Source organism: Sinocyclocheilus rhinocerous, unplaced genomic scaffold (genome assembly GCF_001515625.1).
Source record: "Sinocyclocheilus rhinocerous isolate Xijiao unplaced genomic scaffold, SAMN03320098_v1.1 scaffold20, whole genome shotgun sequence".
In the NCBI taxonomy this organism is placed as follows: domain Eukaryota; kingdom Metazoa; phylum Chordata; class Actinopteri; order Cypriniformes; family Cyprinidae; genus Sinocyclocheilus; species Sinocyclocheilus rhinocerous.
In genome coordinates this window covers 1,234,847-1,254,448 of record NW_015640468.1, presented here as the reverse complement: position 1 = coordinate 1,254,448, position 19,602 = coordinate 1,234,847, and the positions used below count along the sequence as shown (strand labels likewise).

General features: G+C 39.6%; 1 protein-coding gene across 1 annotated transcript in view; it reads left to right on the top strand.

Moving 5' to 3' along the window:
* The window catches only part of LOC107753150 (GDNF family receptor alpha-2-like), a 67,854-nt gene that overhangs the window by 29,480 nt on the left and 18,772 nt on the right, over positions 1 to 19,602 (top strand). The window contains exon 4 of the mRNA XM_016569272.1: positions 9,897 to 10,302. Within this exon, the coding sequence (XP_016424758.1) occupies positions 9,897 to 10,302 (406 nt within the window). The remainder of the gene's footprint in view (positions 1 to 9,896; positions 10,303 to 19,602) is intronic.

The window sequence follows — 19,602 nt, the reverse complement described above, 5'->3', positions numbered from 1 at the left end:
CAGCTTTGCATCACAGGAATAAATTAGATTTGAATGTATATTAAAATAGAAAAACGTTACTTTACATCGTAATTGTCACGGTCACTCGGGGAGGAAGGAACGAGGAGACGCAGGAGAACACTTCAACTAGGATTTAATTCAAATGAACAAATGATAACACACACAGGAACTCTGGGATGACATTTAACAGCCGACACTCGAGACATCAAAACACAGGGCCTAAGTAACAAGGGAGGAAACGAGGGAATTAATCAACATAACGAGGAAACAAGGGAAACACAGGTGGAATCAAATAAACATAATGAGGACAGGAACAGGAAGACCAAAAAAGGGCAAACAGGAACATACACATGACAGATCGCCCCCCTCACGGATGGCGCGTCCCGCGCCTTAACAGTACCATCGGGGAAGGGGGGCGGGCACCCAGGAGGCTGGTGCAGGACAGGAATAGGGCGGAGACCAGGAGAGCCTCCAGGGCGGATCTGGGAGTTCAGGGGGCCATGGCGGAGCAGGCAGTTCAGGTTGCCATTGTGGATCAGGGAGCTCAGGGGACCATGGCGGATCAGGCAGTTCAGGTTGCCATGGCGGAACAGGGGACTCAGGAGGCCATGGCGGAGCCGGCAGTTCAGGTTGCCATGGCGGAGCTGGTAGCTCAGGAGGCCATGGCGGATCAGGGGACTCAGGAGGCCATGGCGGATCCGGAGACTCAGGAGGCCATGGCGGATCCTCCATGGCCTTAGCTGGCTCGGCCACGGGTATATGGCCCCCCAAAACATTTTTCTTGGAGAGAACTAGGAATCCTGGGGGGCGCTCTGGAGGAGCGGGCACTTGAGGGCGCTCTGGAGGGGATTCAGGGACTGGAGCCCTCCTTGGGCTAAGCACGGGGACAGGAGCCCTCACTGGGCTAAACTCGGGAACAGGAGCCCTCCGTGGACTGTACTCGGGAACTGGAGCCCTCCGTGGGCTATACTCGGGAACTGGAGCCCTCCCTGGGCTTAACTGGGGATCAGGAGCCCTTCCTGGGCTAAACAAGGAATCAGGAGCCCTCCCTGGGCTTAACTGGGGATCTGGAGCCCTCCCTGGGCTAAACTGGGAATCTAGGAAGCGCTTACGAGGTGCTGGCACTGGAGGGCACTCTGGAGGACCAGGCACAGCAAGGCGCTTTCGAGGAGCTGGCACTGGAGGGAGCTCTCGGCCGGCGGGCTTGCCACAGTATCTTCGGAACTAGACTTTGGAACGGCCGGCGGGCTGGAGAAAGCCGCGGCCGGCAGGCTTGACTGAGGAATGGCCAGCGGAGGAGTCCCGGAACAGCGTCACGAGGGTTTCCCCCTCGAGGGAGCTGGCGAGCGGCACGAACGCCCTCGCGTAGCTGACAGGGTCGGGGCTCGCCTGAGCCACGGCGATGAACATCGCTCATTCCTCCATAGTCTCGGGGGAAAAACAAACGGAAAACAAAAAAATTTGAAAAAAACGGGGGAAAAAGGTTGGGGTCGATTGTTCTGTCACGGTTACTCGGGGTGGAAGGAACGAGGAGACGCAGGAGAACTCTTCAACTAGGATTTAATTCAAATGAACAAATGATAACACACACAGGAACTCTGGGATGACATTTAACAGCCGACTCTCGAGACATCAAAACACAGGGCTTAAGTAACAACGGAGGAAACAAGGGAATTAATCAACATAACGAGGAAACAAGGGAAACACAGGTGGAATCAAATAAACATAATGAGGACAGGAACAGGAAGACCAAAAAAGGGCAAACAGGAACATACACGTGACAGACACTATATTTTGATAACTATATTTTGCTACAGAACATTACACTTTATGAGAGCACAAGCATTCTGACAAACTTGTGTAAAACTGTAAAAACAAATTACAAGCTTGAGTGTAAAACATAACCTTGAGCCACTGAGACCAATTCTCTCTTTCTCGCCCCCCTTCATTCCCTCAAAGGAAAAACATTGTTTAACACACCCAGCACAACCTTAGTTCAAGACATTGTTATCTTCTCTCTTCTTCCTATTACCTTACGCATATATTGTTTATTTTGCCTTTACTGCTGGCTATATTAACTGTAAAAGCACATTTGAAATTCATACTTCACTTTTGCTTTTGTGTCCCTTCAAGGGAGAAATGTAATGAGACTTTGTTTATCATGTGGCATCCCTGTCAGAAGGGAATGAGATATGGTCGGTGTTATACAAACAAGCCTGGGTCATAGCCACTGATTAATAACCAACAACAAGACGGTGGCTTTGCGGTCCGTGCTGATGGCTAAAGTTTGAAAGTAAACAGGATCCACACAGAATCAGACGAGTCACATAATGAGGAATAAAAATTTCCTAGATGTTTTTGGATAAAAGAGATCATTACTGTAACTTTCAGCAGTCAAAACCTCTGTACTTCTGTACTCCTGCAACAGATAAATCAATTTGAAGGCACAACCACCTACATTTGCTCCTCATCAACACCTATTCTGTGTCAGGAAACTTGGTGTGTCCCGTCAGTGTGAGGTAATATGGAGAAAGTAGGATAGATGTTATTATTGTTATTGTTCTTGACTCGGTGTAGCACCTGCAGCTCTGCAGATTCTTTGGAAGGATCCCAGTATCTTTTTACCAAGTATGAGTGGCTGAAATTTATTTTTAACAAGCTCCCTGATCATTTCTGTCTGATTTGGTGCCCTACGTCTGAGTGTTTGATTTTGTGAACTAGCACAGAGACTGTTACCGAGGGACCCACAGCTTGCAAATAAGAGTAATTTCACATAAAGAGAGAACATTTACACAGTTGTCTTACAGCATGGCAGCAATAAAATGAATAAACATAAACATTTTAGTGCAGTTTTATAACATATATTGGTAACTTTACAAGAAGGTTCTGTTTGTTAACTTTAGTTTAATTCAGTTAACAGTAACTAAAAAACATTTAAAGCATTTATTAGTTACAATAGTTAAAGTACTAATACATTATTAAAAAGTTGTATATGTTAATATTATTTAATGTATCTGACCTAACAACCTAACTTGAACTAATGATGAAGAGTTATTTTTTATTAACTATAGCAATAACAAATATTAATAAAAGCTGTAAAATAATTGTTTTTATCTAGTTAACATTAGTTAAAGGAATAGTTTGCCCTAAAATGAAAATTTGCTGAACATTTTCTCTCTCTCAGGTCATCCAAGATGTAGATGGGTTTCTTGATCTGAACAGATTTGGAGAAATTTAGCACCACTTGATCATCAACGGATCCTTTGCAGTGAACTCATATTTAGCCTGAAGCAACGGTTTGAAGTTAAAAACAACTTGATGGATTTGTTTATTACAAACACGCAATGTGTGGATTATTTACATTGCCTGTGGATTATTGTGATGTTCTTATCAGCTGTTTGAACGCTCATTCTGACGGCACCCATTTAAAACATCAAGATAACTATGTAATGCTAAATCTGTTCTGATCAATAAACAAACTCATCTACATCTTGCATGGCCTCAGCAAATTTCCATTTTTGGGTGAACTCTTCCGTTAAAGCATTGACTAATGTTGACTAATTGAACCTTATTGTTAAGTGTTACCCATGCATTTTTATAATATATATAAGCTATTTAATTCCTCAGGTCAAAAAGAGGGTAGAAAAAGCATATTATGAGGTTCCTGTTGTAGAATTGTTTTTACTAATATTATAAGTGAATCTCAGAGTGTAACGGAAGAGGTCTGACACAACAGGTTAGTATTTATAAAACGGGTTTATTTGGTCACGGTGAGTACGGGTGTCGGGTCCGGAGGATGCGATGGTGGGGAAGAGTTCGTAGAATGGTGCAAAGGATATGAAGAGTGGAGTAATCCGAGTCTTTGGCTTGATAGGGGCTGGAATGCACACAGGAGGAGCACACACCTCAGCGATCTGGGAACTAGGAGAAACAGGAGATGAGGAGACACTAGGAGGAACACAGGAGTTAAGTAATGTAGGAAGTATTCAAAGGAAAGCAGTAGCAAAGTCATTGAGTCCTCTACGTGTATACGAGACCGGACAGTGAGGGTGTCTGAGGTGTGTGCTTTTATGCATGGCGGATCCTGGACCTCGGGCGGCTCCTGGACCTCGGGCGGCCATGGCGGATCAGGGGCCTCGGGAGGCCATGGCGGAGCAGGGGCCTCGGGCTGCCATGGCGGAGCAGGGGACTCGGGCTGCCATGGCGGATCCTGGACCTCGGGCGGCTCCTGGACCTCGGGCGGCCATGGCGGATCAGGGGCCTCGGGAGGCCATGGCGGATCCTGGACCTCGGGCGGCCATGGCGGATCAGGGGCCTCGGGAGGCCATGGCGGATCAGGGACCTCGGGAGGCCATGGCGAAGCAGGGGCCTCGGGCGGCCATGGCGGATCAGGGGCCTCGGGAGGCCATGGTGGATCCTCCGTGGCTTTGGCTGACTCGGCCACGGGTATATGGCACCCCCCCAAAAATCTTCTTGGGGAAATCTAGGAATCCTGGGGGTCGCTCCGGAGCCGACACTGGAGTGAGCTCTGGGGCTGGAGCCGACACTGGAGCGAGCTCTGGGGCTGGAGCCCTTCCTGGGCTTAACTGGGGATCAGGAGCCCTCCCTGGGCTTAACTGGGGATCAGGAGCCCTTCCTGGGCTTAACGGGGAAACGGGAGCCCTCCCTGGGCTTAACGGGGAAACGGGAGCCCTCCCTGGGCTAAGCAAGGGCAATTCAAAGCAGTTCAACAATAGAAAGGCAAGACTGAAATTATCTCAAGATTTAACTATTGTTACGGAAGAGGTCTGACACAACAGGTTAGTATTTATAAAACGGGTTTATTTGGTCACAGTGAGTACGGGTGTCGGGTCCGGAGGCTGTGATGGTGAGGGAAGAGTTCGTAGAATGGTGCAAAGGATATGAAGAGTGGAGTAATCCGAGTCTTTGGCTTGATAGGGGCTGGAATGCACACAGGAGGAGCACACACCTCAGCGATCCGGGAACTAGGAGAAACAGGAGACACTTGGAGACGAGGAGACACTAGGAGGAACACAGGAGGTAAGTAATGCAGGACGTATTCAAAGGAAAGCAGTAGCAAAGTCACTGAGTCCTCTACGTGTATACAAGACCGGACAGTGAGGGTGTCTGAGGTGTGTGCTTTTATGCAGGCTGGTGATGAGGTGCTTGATTGGTGACAGGTGCTGGTGCTCAGAACTCAGGTGAGAGGGATCGTTGTGATGATTGGGAGGTGACTGAGTCTGGCCGATCTGTGACACAGGGATCCATTCTGTATAGCAGACTGAAAAAGTTTGGATCTTTCTTTCTATCGCTGCTTCTCCCTCTTCCTCTATCTCCCAATAAGTATTATAATAGAAGGAGATAATGAGTAATGAGAAGTAAAGAAAGGCTTCCCATTCTCCTCGCAGCAACAGCAGAAGCTAAAGACTTTCTAACGAGCTCACGCACCTCAGAGGAGATTACATCTAAACTGTGGCACTTCTCCTAATTGCAATCAACACAGGCAGTGCCAAAAGCTGTGAATAACCCAGAGTGAACCTGCTGTCCCTTCAGCCATACGTTACACAAATCGGCATATTATTCACATTATATGCCTGTGAGTGATTATTATACACTGTAAAAAATATTTTTCAAAGTTGTAAATAAAACAAAGATTATTAGAGTAAAGTTGTAAATAAAACCAAAATTATTAGAATACGTGTCACAATAAAATACTATTTCAGGCTTTCTACTTGTTATTTCTTTATAGTTATTTGTGAAATTTACTAGCAATTTTTGAGTGAAAATCGTGTAAAAGTAAATCCTACACCAGTTTAGTAGGTACTGCATGCCTTACAAACTCAAATTAGTTCATCAAATTATACTGGTTATCAGACATAAATTGTGAACTGTGAGCTACCAGCAGGGTAGTTTTGGTCATAATTTGTTCTACAGGCTGTGCTCAATTCAGCATTCTTGCTAAGAGGGAAAAAAAGAAAGGAAAAAACGGTAAATCCTTTTTATTTTTATTTCCTTTATTTTTGTGGCCCAAATGGTCTTCCGCAAATGTCCAGAACAGGTTTATGGCTCTATATTTCTCTCAAATAAAATTCAGTGTGTCACCATGATTTGAATGTAAGAAACCTTTTATTTGAATTCACTGTACAGTTGCACCACTATTCTTGTGAACTTTTGGACAGCTGCAAACCTCTGTCTATAAAATATTGCAGGATATCTGAACATCTCCCAATATTTTGTCCTGTTTGCTTCTGTTTAGTTCCTATCCCTTCTTTAACCAAGCAAATGCTTGTGCATGCAGAGCGCAGTCTGTGCTGCAGCTTCCTCTGACCTCCAGACGCTGGACGTTTTTTTAATGTACATTCTCACCAACCAATTTCATACCTCATTTACGGCTTCTTCCTCCACTGTGAGACACAACTAAAATTGCTCTCTAGCAAACACACACACACACACACACAACAAGAGAGCTTGAGGACTACTGAATCAAATTTAGAGACACTCTAAAACCACACAGTATTTTTAGATCCGGGTAACCTTTGCCTACCATGCATTCAGATCGTTGCAAATGGCTTTTGTCGACTGAGGGAAAGAACTTTTAGAGTGTTATTATTATTATTATTATTATTATGGAAACACAGGATTGCACTAATTACAAGATACCTTTACGAAGTTATGTCATCTCAGTCTAAATAGCCATAGATTGCACTGCAAAATAATGTTCTTAGTTGATATTTTTATTATCTTGTCTTCTGGGGGTAAAATACATCTAAACAAAACAATATTAATATGCATTATTAATTGCATTATTATTATTATATGCATTATTACTTATTAATTACTGTACAGTATGCACACACACACACACACACACACACACATAGAATAATAATAATAGTAATAGTCAAAGTCAAGGTCAAAGTCAAAGTCAACTGGACCAGTTTGTGAATGAGCTGTTGAGGGATGATTGTGTTGAATACTGAACTGAAGTCTATGAACAACATTCTGACATATGAGTCTTTTTTGTCCAGATGTGTGAGTGCTGAGTGGAGGGTAGTGGCGATGGCATCATTGGTCGAGCGTAGTAATCATAAACTCCACCAGGGGTGAGCAGTGTTTGCAGACCACAACAGCATCGCGGCACCACGCATCATTGATGTAAACACAAAGCCCGCCGCCGTGGGTCTTACCTCCCTCGACGCAAGCTCTGTCCGCTCTATAGCATGTTAGCTGATCGAGCTGAATAGCGCAGTCCGGAACACTGTTGCTGAGCCATGTTTCCGTGAACACAAAAACACAACAGTCTCTTACAGTCCTCTGAGTTGAGCGTAGTAGTCGGATGAAGTCCAGTTTATTATCCAAAGAGCGTACGTTAGCCAGTGCGATGGTGGGGATAGCTGGCTTGTGTGGGTTAGCCGCTAGCCTAGCCCGGCTCTTCGGCGTGCGCGGAGTTTAGCTCTAAAAATGTGGTTCTGCCGACATCGAGCAGAAACTCACGACTGTATGCGCGCTTAGAGACAGATAGACGTGACGAATACGTACAAAAACACTGCGACTCACAAGATAAAAAACACGAAAACACAGTTCTGTCGGGAGAGAGAGAAGCCGCAGCGTGTGCACGCGCCGCCATCTTACTAGATCTTACTAGAAAGTCCCAGATAATATATTAAGAATTATTCATAAATATCACACACACACACATACACATAATATATACTTTTATATTAGATAAATGTGTTACATTTATTTATTGAATAAAAAAGATTTGGTGTAGTTGTATTTTCAAAAGATTTGGTGCATTTTCAAATTTATTTCAAATTCAGAGAGAATCAGTAGATGTACATCTATGGTTTTTGGTCCTTGGGGAGTGAATCTTTTTAAGCTTAAAAAAGCTCAGGGAGTGAGGTTAACAGAAAGGGAGGCTTCATGCATTGATTTCACTTGCTCTGAATTGTATTGATTGCATGCAGGAGTCCCTCCTGTATTTAACTGTAGTGATACTTGAGCTCGGAGGTCAATCTGTGTTGTTTCATGATAAAATATCTGAAAGATCCTTTTATTTGCATCTAGCAGGCATGCTGAGGGTGAAATCACAAGTGCAGATCTCATCTCTACATAAAGTATATAAATCTGTAACACAGATGAGGCCTGTCTTTAATGAAGAAGGATGTGGTTGATGTAAACATTTCCATGTCTTATTAATGACAGACTTCTGAACATGCGTTATTAATCATTACTTTGTAAAAACACGACCTCTGAGCAACGATGTCTTCTCTGAAACCAAGATAACTCCCTACAAACATCAAGATAGTTATTAATATCAATCAGTCTCAAAATATCTTCAAAGGACTTCATGAAAATCCCTGTTTCTCTGAGTCCTTTGCTGCCATAACACAAAGTAATTTATATGTCTACTGCCTTTTTATTTACATAAATATTATATTTCCACTCATTTAGAGTAAACATTTTCGACATTTAGATCATTAGCACTTTATTCATAAGTAACAAAAACCCATTCGGAATGAAATTCATCTTTTACTCTCCACAAGGGGTCTGATAAACCATCTGTTCTCAAAGTTATACCAACACCCACTGGGTTTTATTAGTTTCTCTCACTCCCTCTCTCTCTCCAATCACCAGAGCTGCAGTCAAGGCTGGAGACGCCATTAGGGCAACATATCAGTGCCGACCTTCATACACTTTTAGAGGTCCGGAACTTCCCCACAGTCTCCAGCTGATAGTGCCCCAATCCCCTGAACGCTTCATTCAGCTGCCTTCAATGCAACACTTGCAGACGTCGCACAGCTGGATTCATGCCCTTGTTTCCCTTTTCACACTCTTTCTTTATCTTGAATGTACTTATCAGTTGTTTGTACTGTACACTATTACAGTATATATACACACCACTTGAGGGATCAGTAATGCTAAGGTTTCAGTAGGGTTTTAGATAATACATTTAAACATATTTCAGTTTTAGCAAGGGTACAGCTAATGATTCATAGCCATTCTTTTGTCAGGACCTCGTTCAGCAAAAGGTCGGGATTACATGGGATTATCCACAGTGGAAATTGCACATTTTGAGTGCAATATTATGTTTTTATACAAACAAAAGTTTCGGGTTGAAAAATCAACACTTGACTTCTAAATTTATTTCATGAGAATACAGTAAAAAACTGTAATATTGTGAAATTGTGTTATGGTTTAAAAGAACTGTTTTCTATTTTTATATATTTTAAAAAAGTAAGTGATTCATTTATTTTAATGTTGAAAACAGTTTTTGCTGCTTAATATTTTTTTTGTGGAAATCATGATATACATATATAAAGTTTGGTAAAGTAAATAAATAAATAAATACGTTCACAGCAAAAATGGGTTTCATCATTGATAATAATAAGAACCATTAATAATTGAGCACTAATAATAATTGATAACAACTGAGCCAAAATCATAATTATAGACTGATTTCCGATGGATCATGTGGCACTGAAGCCTAGAGTAATGGCTGCTGAAAATTCAGCTTCAAATTACTAAATGAACACTTTTTTTTTTTTTAAGGTGGGGTTATGGTTTGGGGATAGAAATTATAATTCGCTCAGTATAAAAAAAATAATAATAAAAAAAAAAAAGGATGCCTATGGAAAGTTTCCATAATTATTATATGTGTACCAACATCTGTGTGCGTGTGTATTCTGAAAGTGACACTAACAGATCTAAGAGTTCATTGTTCTGCTGGAGTTGTCCTATTCATCTGACAAGGAGTGTATGTGAGACAGTGCAACTCATGGTCTCTTTTTTCTTATGCACACCCACTCTCAATTCCCCTCTCGCTCTCTTTATATCATTCTCACAAACACCCTTGCGTTCAATTTCACTTATCTTTTCCTGCTCTCCTCTCATAGGCATACAGTCTGGCACAAGTAAAGGCCAGCCACACTGCTCAGATCCTAGCCGCCCATGCAACCCCTGTCTGGACGCCACCAAAGCCTGCAACCTGAATGAAAACTGCAAGCGTCAGCGTTCCAACTACATTTCCACCTGCACCCGTGTGCAGACACAGGGCCAGCAACCCTCACAGCCTCAGTCGCAGGACAGCTGCAACAGAAAGCGCTGCCATAAGGCCTTGCGTCTGTTCTTTGAGCGTGTTGACACACAATACAGCTACGGGTTGCTCTTCTGCTCCTGTAAGGACCAGGCCTGTGCTGAGAGGAGGAGACAGACCATTGTACCCTCCTGTTCCTATCAGGACAAGACCAAACCCAACTGTCTTCAGCTGCGCAACACCTGCCGCCTGGATGTGCAGTGCAGGTAGGCGAGTCAGTGCGTTTCATGATAGTCCTGCATTAAATTGAGATTTATTCATTTACCAGATGCTTTTTATCTAAAACCACTTACCATAGCTACAAAACAAGTGATTAATTCTAAGAAGACCGTAACATAATAAGGTACAGTTTCCATAAATCTGTAACTTTTGGATCTTTATTTATAACCATGGCTTTCTGACAATGTCTCCATGGAACAGCAACCACAAACTTAATGCAGGGAAAATTCCCTTGGATCTGGGGTTATAGGGATAGTTCATCCAAAAATGAATTTTCTGTCATAATTTCCTCTTCTTAATGTCATTCCAAATCTGAATGACTTTCTTTCTTCTGTAGAACACAAAAAGAGACATTTTTAATAATGTGCTGGTCGCTTTTTTACATGCAATTACAATGAATGGGGACAGATGATTTTAGGCTAAAAAAAAAAAGACAGAAAAGTGACAGAAACATCTTACAAGTTTACATTTACATTTTTAATGTATTATAAAAGTACACTGAAAATGATCAATTTTCTCTCAGAAATTGCTAGTAAATGTCATGAACAATTACAAAGAAAGGGTAAGTAACACGTTGAATTAAACATGAAATTTTGAAGCAGAAAACCTGAAATAGTATTTTCTTGTAAAATGTAATCGAATAATCTGTTTTATTTATGCTGAAAAATCATTTTACAGTGTAGTCCATACAACTTGTGTGCCATATTTGATATTATTTATTATAAGTCTTATATATTATAAGTATCTTAAGTGTTACCATGAAGTCATTATTCACTGAAAATCTTATAAAAAAAATAATGATTTCATCGTTTGGCTTCATAAGATGGCTTATACAATTATACAATTTGTGTTCTTTTTTTATATTTGGTGCTTTTGTTTTCTTTTTGAAGCCTGACAGCTCCAGTTACCATTCTTTCAAGCTTCAAATGGACACAAAATAACAATAAAAGTATTATAAAATATAAACCTCTGTCTTCACATAAAACAGCTTTATTGGCTTTGTAAGATTTGGAGTAAATGTACTTTAGAGACATTCACTTTTATGATATTAAAAAGATTGTGCCCAAAAGTGCCCTCATAGGTTTTAAGGAAGAAAGAAAGTCATATGGGTGTGGAGGGTCTTGTTGGATGAACTGTTTCTTTAAGTGCTTTGCTCAGGGGCTTTAGTAGTAATGTGCATTGTGCTCAAGGGTACGGTGGTGTTGGCTCATGGCTCACTCTTTGCTGAACCAGCAACCTTCCAGTTAACTGCTCTGGACCTTAACCACTACAACACCCCATTTAACACACACTACATTTGAAGTACTTGTTAAATTGAATGTAAAGTTTATATTTGATGTTTGCTTAAGCATACCTTGCACTCATTTTCCATTTAATTTTAAGGTTATACACAATGCATTTAATGTTGCTTTGAAATTAAAGCCTGCTCTTTGCATCCACCATATTCTATTACTGCCTTGAGCCTTTGCCAGGAAAGTAATTGCAGACATTTTAAGAACCTTCTATTAGAAACAGAAGAGACTTTCTGCTTAATTGACAAGACAGTGTTCAATTAGGCTGAACCGAACATTAGTACATCACTTTTACTGTGTTTCTCTGTGATTTAACAGCCAACCGTTTTATTAACACAAGCTTATCCACTACCACTTACCAGTGGACCATTGCTGGATTACTCTGTCAATGCCTGTCAAGAAATCAGGCCTCTGTAGAATGAGAAGGTTTGGATTAAACACAGATTATAACAAAAACTACACGTTATATGTACAGTATATATATATATATATATATATATATATATATATATTATGTGTGTGTGTGTGTGTGTGTGTGTGTATGTGACCTGCAGAGGTGTAGGGTAAATGTAATTAATTACTGTACTTGACTATCTTTTTGGATAAGCTGTAGTTTTACTGAGTATCAAAGCTTTTAGCAACTTTTACTCTCTACTTCACTATATTTTGTACAAAGTATCTGTACTCTTTACTCCACTACATTTGTAATGAGTGTTGCATTACACATTACATTTTGCATGGCACCTAGCTTTTTCTGCAGCAGTTTATTTCTGGTACAAAATAAATGTTATCGCCAACTACAGGGCATTAAATGTACTATATCTTGTGTGTTTTGCCCAACTCACCCAAACTTGTCAACAAGGCTACTTTACGTGAATGCGAGTTTGTTAGCAAGTAGTTGTGAATCAAAGGTGGTTTATATATGAGATGAGGACATGACTGCGAGGCCAAAACCAGCACATCTAGTGCAAGAAGGCTTTGACTTTTTAATTTTGCTTAACATTATTTTATTTATCCGTAATACTGGAGACCTTTTTGAAGGATATTGTTTTTGTTTTTTTGTTAAATTTTGAGGTGTTCAGTTTTATTTTGGTTTTAGAAAATTAACATGATTGCTCTCCTCACAAATCAACTTTTGCTTGTTTTTCACAGGCATGTCTGTTTGACTAGTGCATCTTTGAGCCTATATTTAGTATAAGTAAAATACTTAAGTACTGTTAAAATCAGATACTCTAAGACTTGTACTCAAGTTGTTTTGGAATTGGTGACTTGTAACTTGTAATGGAGTAATTTTCAATGTAAGCTAACTGTATTTTTACTCAAGTATGGTTTTCAGCTACTCTTTACACCTTGTGCTGGCAAAATGAGTCAGAATGTGCATGGGCTAATTATAAGCTACAGGCAAAACAAGTGAAAAATGTCAATTTTGTTACAATTTTAGGTTTTCACAAAAATGAGTTAATGAAGCCATCGTCTAGCGATCCCAGTGCTCCACATAGTAATTTAACACCTCAAGACGTCGATCAGATGATATATTTCCAAGGCATTCTTCCGGTTTTTGTCCTTAAAATGCTCTTGTGTGTAGGATTCATTTCTTACGCCTCTCTTCCAACGCCTGCGTTGCTAATTCCAAAACGTAATTTTAGACCTAGCAATGGAGGCTTGAGCAATTGATGGCAATGCAGTTAATAATGAAGTTATTAGAGAGAGAGAGAGAGAGAGAACAGTGTTCGGCAGCAGCGTCTCTACTAATAGTGAAACTTTAAGTTCATTTTCTTCAAGAACAGCGCCACTGTTACCTTGCTTGTGAGAAATGTCATGTAGCTTTTAAGTTGCTAAATTATTTTATTGATAAAATCGTCAGAGTAGCGGTAACTACGTTAGCACATGTGTGTTTCCATGTGTGCAAGTATATGTAAGCTACTGTATGTGTGTGTGTGTCTTTAAGAAAGAGAGAGCGGGAGAAATAGAGTATGTGCTTTCTGTAAATAATAAAACGTAGTCGTTTTTATCCTATTGTTTTCTTGCTTGTATATATATATATATATATATATATATATATTTCAAAATTTTCTCATTAGGGCTGCCAGTGTTTCAAAATCATTACATTGATTGTAAAGGTTTCACAATTCTTTTTTTCTGATTTTTTTCTTGTTATTCCGATTTTACAATTCCAATGTTACACGTCGCAATTCTGAGTATATATTTCACAATTCAGATTTTTTTTTCTCAGAAGTATAAGTTTATATCTCACAGTTTTGACATTTTTTTTTCTGAAAATTAAGAGTTTAAATCTCATAATTGCAAGAAAATTCTAAGATATAAACTAAATATTGCAAGAAAAAAGTTCTAATTGTGATACTCTTTTATCTTGTGTCGGAAACAGGCTTTCACAGGTTTCTAATATACCATGTATCAAAAAATGAATTAATTTGACATTTTCAATGGCCATTTAAATTTATTTTATTTAGTTTTGAAAATGTATTTTTATATTAAATGCATTTAGTTCAACATTTGGTGCTGATACACCAAAGGAACAGAAGCCTGATCATTCAAAAAGGGTCATGCATATTATATGCAAATTACAGAAGTGGCATCGAACATGAATTTGCTTTTAGCCTTCAGATACCGTGAAGCATCCCAACGCTTAATCCATGGCTGTGCTGGAAGATGTGGGTAGACAAGCAGTTATCTGTAATTCTCGGTAATGTAGCAAAAATAGCCACATAGTGTGAACAGTTGATATGCCAGAATAGTGCATTTCAAAGAAAACTATTCATTCAATTTGATACACATTAATGTCTTTCAAATTCTAAGACAATCTGGTCTTGTTAACATGGCCTTTGGTAGTAATGTGCATTTAGCAATGATTGATAGGTTCATTGAACACATGCATAACCAAATAATCACTGGAGCATTAATGGAAACCAATTATACGAATATTCCCACGAACGATTGAAAATAAACAATCACGCAAGGACACACATGCACACCTTACTTATAGGACAGAAGACGCTGTTCCTGTTGTTACTTTAAATAAGTGGATGCATAGTTCAAGTACTCAATCTGGGAATCATCTATACTGCATGTTTCCCTGCTGATTTTTGACTATGAAGCGGTATGAAAGCACTTTGAAGGAGAGATCAGAGATATAAGTTAACTGGAGATATGAAGCAACATTAATGAGGAATTTTAAGTGGACAGATTTGTTCTTGTGTGGCATAAATGTTTAGCATTAGGTTATTTGGTAATAAAGCACTGCTGCATCAGATGTATGCAAGCAGTCGTACAATCACTGTTTGTGTGATTGCAAAGGATAGACATAAATCTCTTCTTTGCTCTGTGTGGAGGCACGTCTGTGGAGGTCTTTACGTGGGTGTGTGTTTATGTGAAATAGAAAGAGCGATAATGTAGGCGAAAAGGCATCTCTTCCTTCGGATGACTGCTTCGTGTTTAGGATCGATGAATCGCAGGATTTACTGTTTCACACTGCCACGAAAACCAGTAGTGCTGCCAACAATATGTATAAACATTAACTATAGTGTAAAAAAATGGTCAGGATTTTATATATCATAAATGTCTGTAAAATTTTTGTTGGAAAAAAAATATATACAACCATTGTGGTGATTCCCTTGAAAAAATAAAATTTTGAAAGATATTCAAACAGAGAGTATTCAAACGTAATAATATTTCATATTAATAAATGGTTTATTGCATTCAAATAAATTTTTTTATAAGTTCATACATTCCCTGGAAATTATACTGTTTGGGACAGAAATGCTCACTCATTTCCTGGTCTGTAAAAATATACTGTGAAAATACAGCAACTAGTAGCCAGGACTATTCTGGAAAATCACAATAATATTTTACAGTGTAGCCTATGCATTTGTGTATGTTCCTGTTCCATGTTTATCAATTTGCCCATCTTGAATCACAGATTGCTGTTTGGATTGGCGTTATTAAACATGAATGTCACAGTCAGCTTAATCCAGTGCTTTAACTGTACCGAGCCATCTAAGAATAAGCCAGCCTTCCCATCCGTCTCCACAATCCCCATCCATCCTCGCCTCATGGCTTGAATCCATTGCAGTGGAAATTGGCCTCACATCATCTGTCATTGGCCGCGGCTGCGGTCGGAGCTGTGAGGGATGGCATTTTCTGAGCAGAGGAATACATGATGAACTGGATAATGAATGACACTGCGGCCTCATACAGGGCTTGAGTATTTAAAGCCACAGGAGGCTCCATGACCTCACTGATTCAGCACTGTTTGAGTCAATCTCAATAGCCTCATTCACTGTCAGTATCTCATTCAGTTCAAATGTCACTGGAGGTCAGTGGCTTTGAGCCTTGGCAAGGAGCATCAGAAATGTATGTACATTGTGTTAGGTTGACATGAGTTCGAATCTGGTTTCTGGTTTCTTTCCTCTTTCTTCCCCTCATTTTCTCTCTTCTCTCGGGGCTTAATTTGTCTCAGAACAAGAAAGATCTGGATTTTAGTTGATTCCCCTCCTCATATGCCTCTGGAAAAAAAAAAACTTATAAATACTCATACATATGTTTAATGAAAAATTATATATTTATGTTATCATTTTGTCAAGAACTTAACAATATACACTCAAAAAAGGGGTTTTTATAGCAATGTCATAAAAGAACCATTTCTGGTTCCCCAAGAAACCTTTCAGTGAGCAGTTCTTAAAAGAACCATTTTTATAGTGCTTATACAGTGGCAAAAAGAAAAAAATAATAAAATAAAAGAATCGGAATCAACCAAATCAGTTAAATTACATTACATGTCTTCCCTCTCTTTTTAAGAGTCTATTCTCTATCTTTCATAAAGCATGTTGAGCTTGAGTTGACTGCCCCTAACCATGCCCTATTTATGTCAATATGACACAATAAATTAATGCATTTGTTTTTTAGCCCAAATCCTAGTCCTGGTATTATCCATCTTATGTAATAGGAGAACGAGTTTTTATTTATTTATTTATTTTTTTTAGCAAAACTCGTTCTATATTTGGAGTTTCATACTGAGCAGTTCATGGCATATTTAATTTCCAGAGACTGAATAAGCAGCATGACTACTGATATGATTTGTTTACTAAGTTCTAATAGTCACATACTGCTTCAATGCCACTTGTCTTATTTAGTGTTGGTATCTGCAATATTCAATGCAAGTTATCATGTTTTATTAAAGGCAAAACCACCTGACTTTAAACAGCTTGAGCATTTACACTAATATAGACATTATTCTTGGTGCGAACAGGCCTTTAGATTTTAATATGAGGCCATATGGCTTCAATTATATTTGTGAAGGTATAAATGAAATTGCATATGGTAGATTCAGAGATCATATTTTTCTTATTGTTTATACTGTCATTTTTATGATTAATTATTTTTAATGGATTTTTAAGTAGCAAAATGGTTGTACATTTTAGACCAAATGATCTGTAAAGTAATCAAACAGTCCTGCTGACTGTACGTTTTACGTACATCTAACATTTTTTAAATGTTACTACTTGTTTCAGAACATTCAGAAAACATTCAAATGTAACTTTCCCATAATGTTTGCAAAATGATAAAATGGAATGCTCCTTTAACATTTAAATAACCAAGAAAAAAAAAGTTTTTTGGACATTTAAAAGATGGTTTGAACATTCAGAGAACATTCGGAAATAATGTTTTCATAACTTAATGGGAACGTTAACAAAATGTTCTAGGAACATAATTTTGCAAAGTCCATTTAAGGCAAGTCATTTCACTTGGCGGCCATCTTTGAAATGCCTCTCAGGCATGCAAGTGCAGCTCCTATTTCTTTGAATGGGGAAACATCAAATTCACCAAAACTGTTTGACAAGCTTACGATTAAATTTCATATTTGAAATCACCAATGAAGTCTGACAACTGTCTCATTAATGTTGTTTCTTTTGCTCAAATAGTGTTAAAAAAGCGTATTTTTCAGGCTAGACCAGTCCTAAGTGTGCATCTCAGAACGCTGACTGATTTTATAGCAAACAGGACTTACATTTACATTTACATTTAATCATTTATCAGACGCTTTTATGCAAAGCGACTTACAATAGAAGCAATCAGAGCAACAGTATACAAGTAATGTGACAAGTCTAGCACAGTACACATAGCAAGGTTTTTTTTATAAATTAGAAAAAAAACTAATAGAATAGAGTAGAATAGAATATAATAGAATAGAATAGTTAAGTGCTAGTATTAATTGGTCAAGTGCTGACAAAAAAAAATGTGTCTTTAGATGTTTTTTCGAAAATGGCTAAAGACTCAGCTGCTGGAATTGAGGCAGGTCATTCCACCAGCTGGGAACAGTCCAGGAAAAGGTCTGTGAGAGTGACTTGTGCTTCTTTGGGATATCACCACAAAGCTTTGTTCACTTGCAGAACGCAAGCTTCTGGAGGGCGCAAAAGTCTGAACTAGTGAGTTTAGGTGTGTTGGTGAAGAGCCAGTGGTTGCCTTGTAGGCAAACATCAGTACCTTGAATTTGATGCGAGCAGCAGCTGTTGGAAGCCAGTGCAAACTGATGAAGAGAGGTGTGACGTGGACTTCCTTCGGCTCTTTGAACACCACTCTCACTGCTACATTCTGGATCAGTTGCAGATGCTTGATAGTACATGCCGGAAGGCCCGCCAAGAGCGCATGACAATCAGAGCATGTGAGCGGAGCGGAGCGTGAGCGGAGCGGGGATCGGAGTGGTAATATTTCCTTAAGAGCGCAGAGTCACACCGTTCCGCTTCGCTCACATGCTCTGATGACAATAGTCCAGTCTGGAGAGAACAAGAGCTTGGACAAGGAGGGCAAGGTGGATGTTGAAGTCACCGAGTAGTACCAGAGGAGTACTGTCCTCAGGGAAGTTTGAGAGTAACATATCCAACTCCTCCATTAAGTTACCCAGTTGACCTGGGGGACGATAAACAACTACTAAGTGGATTTTAACAGGGTGGGTAATAGTAATTGCGTGTGATTCAAATAAACTGTTGCCAGGATCAAGGATCAAATTTGCATTCATTTGAGATAAGTAGACCAGTACCTCCACCCCTCCCAATCAGAGTGTGATTTACGAGTGTTAGTAGCAATAGTAGAAATTTGAAAGCACATAGTGAGTAAAATTGACTAAAACAAGTATATGAGAACAAGGTGTACAAAAAGTAAAGAAGGAGAAAAGCAATACTCAAGTGCCTTGTCGGTGTCCTTGCTCGGTGCACACGTTTACCACAGTAAACACAGTAAGCAAAACAATGTTTCCTAGCATCGACAACTGCTAAAATCTAATGAGAAAAGAAACAAAACACTTTCAAGCTGCTGTTCTCTTGTGTTGATCGACTGATTCTTCTAAGAAGTACTTGCAAACACAGTAAATAACTACTTTCCCTGGCTTTGGCCACGCTTTACTACTTAGCAAACCAAAACTGTAAAGCCACATGATACGCACGAGAACAAACGCAACTTCAGCACGTTTACCATAGTAAACACAGTTAGCAAAACAATGTTTCCTAGCAACGACAACCATGCTAGCATCTAATGAGAAATACTCTGTTGCTCGACTGCTTCTTCTGGGACTTCTAACGGCAGCTGCAGTGACGCGATGACTTCACAGATTAGCGATTGGCTCTTTTATTCATAAGGCGGGGCTTCCTTCGATAGAGCGGCCATATTGAGTGTTGCGTATTTCAGTGTCTCCAGTTCTGATGGATTCAGAGGTCTGTTTTCAGGATGATTGTTGTTGTAGCTTCTGTTCTTTGCTGTTGTGATTGGGAGCGTTTCAAGCCTGCCATTTTCATTTCATGTTTGAATCTCTGTCTATTGTGATGCTACAGTGCTGACGGTCGTGATAAGCCAAATCAGACACCAATTGTAATATTTATTATTATTATTTTGTATTTATTTTTTTTTTCAGAATGAAGAATGTAGTTTAAGGATATCTGTCTAGCACCATTTGCACTATTTGCATAAAGCACTTGCTTGCTTGCC